This window comes from Heterodontus francisci, chromosome 31 (genome assembly GCF_036365525.1).
Source record: "Heterodontus francisci isolate sHetFra1 chromosome 31, sHetFra1.hap1, whole genome shotgun sequence".
Classification (NCBI taxonomy): Eukaryota; Metazoa; Chordata; class Chondrichthyes; order Heterodontiformes; family Heterodontidae; genus Heterodontus; species Heterodontus francisci.
Window position 1 is genome coordinate 4,593,704 of NC_090401.1, and position 3,559 is coordinate 4,597,262.

At 47.5% G+C, this 3,559-nt stretch overlaps 1 protein-coding gene across 1 annotated transcript; it reads left to right on the top strand.

Moving 5' to 3' along the window:
• The first annotated feature begins 1,354 nt into the window (after positions 1-1,354).
• Positions 1,355-2,332, top strand: LOC137346930 (probable G-protein coupled receptor 139). The gene has a single exon (XM_068010884.1). It carries the CDS (start codon positions 1,355-1,357, stop codon positions 2,330-2,332), a length of 978 nt encoding a protein of 325 aa, XP_067866985.1.
• The last annotated feature ends 1,227 nt before the right edge of the window (positions 2,333-3,559 follow it).

Consider the following 3,559-nt stretch of genomic DNA (forward strand, 5'->3'; position numbering starts at 1 on the left):
AAAATCCCAAAAAGTGTGGGTGCGAGAACACAGCCCTGTTTCACACCACTCAGGATAGGAAAGGGCTGTCGCTTAGGGCTTTATAAATCCACCCAAGAAACGCTGGTATCTTCCAGTTCCAATGAAAAGCTGTCAGACTATGACATTAACTCTGCTTCTCTCTCCACAGATGCTGCCTGAGTGTTTTAAACAATCGCCTATATTATCATACGTACAGTACTTCCTGCATTTCGTTTTGTTCAAATGCTTCAGCCTGGATTTTAACAGGGCTGAGTGACATAATTGGAGAGTTGACTTTCAGAATTTAAATCCAAGCTTCTGTCCTTTTATCCTAGACAGTTTCCCCGCCATGAGGACAGCATGAGCCACCAGGTGGACTTCACATTTGGCAAGCAGTTATCTGGAGCAGAATTGAAGTCCAGGGTGGTCCAAATACTGACCCCAGAGTATTGAAGGTGGTCTGTTAGCAGGGGTGTCCAACAGCCAACGCAGTAGGGAAAGAGAGACAGAGAGTAGAGTCATAGAGAGATACCGCACCAAAACAGGCCCTTCGGCCCACCGAATCTGTGCCGGCCATCAACCACCCATTCAGACTAATCCTACATTAAAGCCATTTTTACCTCTCACATTCCCACTTTCCCTCAATTCTCCTATCACCTACCTATACCAGGGGCAGTTTTTGCAGTGGCCAATTTCCTATCGACCCGCAAGTCTTTGGCATGTGGGAGGAAACCGGTGCAACAGGAGAAAACCCACGGGGTCAGAGGGAGAACTCGCAACCTCCACACAGGCAGCACCCAGAACCAAACCCGGTTCGTTGGAGTTGGGAGGCTGCGGTGCTAACCAATGCACCACGCCATATCGTGTCATCTCTGATCGCTGTGTTGCCATTCCCAAACCCCAGAGATGTGCCTTCTATCCTGAAGTGTAGTCCAAGTCCAGTGACGTGGAGTGTCTAATCCTCAAGCCCCAGCAACAGGCTCCTATCCGTTTTGAGGTCAATGTCTGGGAACAGTGATGCAATTCTGCGGAGATGCGTCTCCTATCCTAGTGTGTGGTCCGAGTCCCGAGATGGGGAGGGGGCAAGGAGAGTGCCTGATCCAATAAATTATGTGGAAACCTAATTTCCAGGTCAGCTGACAGCGGCAAGGTGGTCTGAACCCAGAAGAGGTGGTCCAAGCCTAAATGAGTCCAATCCTGAGAGGAGTGGTCCAATTCCTGGGTGGGTGGTGCGATCCGGAAGGCCTGTGGTCTGGGTTTGGGATGTCCAATCTTGAGCGAGAGGTTCGATATTCCTAGGCGGGATGATTTAAATCACCAATCCCATGTGTCTTTTTATATAACGTGGGTTACAATGTCCAGCGTTAAAACTGTAAACGGAGTATGTTTGATTCATAATTACCAGTTTCTTGCTCTTACAGTTAATTTAGTGGCGATTGCAATCCTATCCAAGGGAAAGTGCGGTCTCTCCATCTGTACCACTCGGTACCTGGTGGCCATGGCAGCAGCGGATGTGCTGGTCATTATTACGGAACTCATACTGTGGCCGTTCAATAAATATTATTTCCCAAGATCTTTCCTGAACATCACCCCTGTGTGTAGGGTCACCGCCTCCCTGCTTCGTGCAGCCATAGGGTGTTCTGTCTGGTTCACCGTCACTTTTACCTTTGATCGATTTGTGGCCATTTGTTGCCAGAAGCTGAGAACAAAATATTGCACCAAGAAAACTGCAGCTGTGGTTCTAGGAACAACCGGCATTTTGCTTTGTTTAAAGAATATTCCCTTCTACTTCATATTTGAACCTGGAGAGATAATTGACAATATACCATGGGGCTGTCATGTGAAGCCAAGCTATTTTATTGAGCCCGGATGGGTTTTATTTGACTGGTTTGATAAGGTTTTAATCCCATTGCTCCCATTCATTTTAATTCTGTTGCTCAATGCAATGACAGTCAGACATATTTTAGTCACCAGTCAGGTCCGTAAGGGACTGAGAGGACCGAGCATGGGAGAGAATCACAGTGACCCAGAGATGGAAAGCAGAAGGAAGTCTGTGATATTACTCTTCACCATATCCGGCAGCTTCATACTTCTGTGGTTGGTAAATGTTATAAATTTCATGTACTATTTAATTACTGGCACAGATCCCGGGGATTATAATGATTCTTTATATGTATTGCGACAAGTTGGATGGATGCTGCTGATTTTAAGTTGCTGCACAAACGCATTTTTGTATGGGGTGACTCAGTCCAAGTTCAGAGAGCAGATCAAGAGTGCGGTGAAATATCCATTTGCATCAATTATTCAACGAATGAATAAAGAAAACAACTGAGAGCAACCCAGAGGCAAGTCCTACTGTTACCATTCCATGAATGTAAAATTCATCACGAATGGGCAAGAGGTGACTGACAGCTGGACAGCTGGATGTTCCAAAGAAAAAATAGCTGTAGCAGTGTCTGGGCAGCGGGTGGCTGGTGGCGGGGAGGGCGGGGCAGTGGTCATGTTGGGTCACTCACGTAAAGTCACCGTGGGACAGCAGACCTAAAACTGCATTTGGGGAACCAGACAGAAAGGGGCAAAAACAGACTGAAATGTCCCTTGTAGGGGAGGATGCGGATAAGCAGCCATAGTCCCTTCTCCTCCTCTGCTGGTTTGATTCTCAGATCTTCGCATTTAATCATAAAAGAAAACTTATTATTACAAAAGTCAAAAAGCACAGATGCTAGAAATCTTTTGGTGTCATTTTTTTCTTTATTATTGCTGAAAATTGTTTATTCAGAGAGACCCCGTTCCATTCGCCCCACTCTGTCAATGTCATCTCTCTCTCTCTCTCTCTCTCTCTTCCCCCCCCTCTCTCTCTCTCTCTCTCTCTCTTCCCCCCCCCCCTCGCTCTCGCTCTCGCTCTGCCTTCCCCCCCCCCCTTTGGTCCCTTTCCCAGAACCTGTTGATTGCAGGCTCCTGGCATCTGAACAATTCCAGCCAAGGGGCTCTGGTGTGGAGACGGGACCTGGGGCAAGGGAGCTGTACCTAACACAGCGTAGGGGCTGGCAGCCACGGGACACCAGCTAGGCGGCTATTCAGATGGACAGGACCAAGTCTCATTCTAGCTCGCATGCCAGCTGATATTATTAAGGATTGTCTCTCCTTAGGCCCTGTTGCCCTCTCCTTCAAACTGCCATCATCACCTCTCTCCTAAAAAAACAGTACCTCAGCCCATCCGCCATTGCAAACTGCTGCACCAACTCAAACCTCCCTTTCCTCTCCAAATTCCGTGAACATGTTCTCGCCGGGCAGCTCAGTGCCCTTCTTGCGCAAAACTCCATGTTTGAATCTCTCCAGTCAGGTTTCCATTCCTGTCACAGTACCGAAAAGTCTCTTACCAATGTCACAAATGACATCCAATGTGTCTGTGACAAATATAAACTATCTCTCCTCGCCCTTCTCGAACTGTCTGAGCCATTGACATGATTGATCACATTATCCTGCTTCAAAGCCTGTGCACCTTTATCCTGTTGGGTGGGACTGCACGCGCCTGGTTTTGTTTTTAACTATCTAATCA

What these genes read in the sequence shown, in the direction of transcription:
- LOC137346930 (XM_068010884.1), top strand. Translation starts at nt 1,355, where the DNA reads ATGTCCAGCGTTAAAACTGTAAACGGAGTATGTTTGATTCATAATTAC.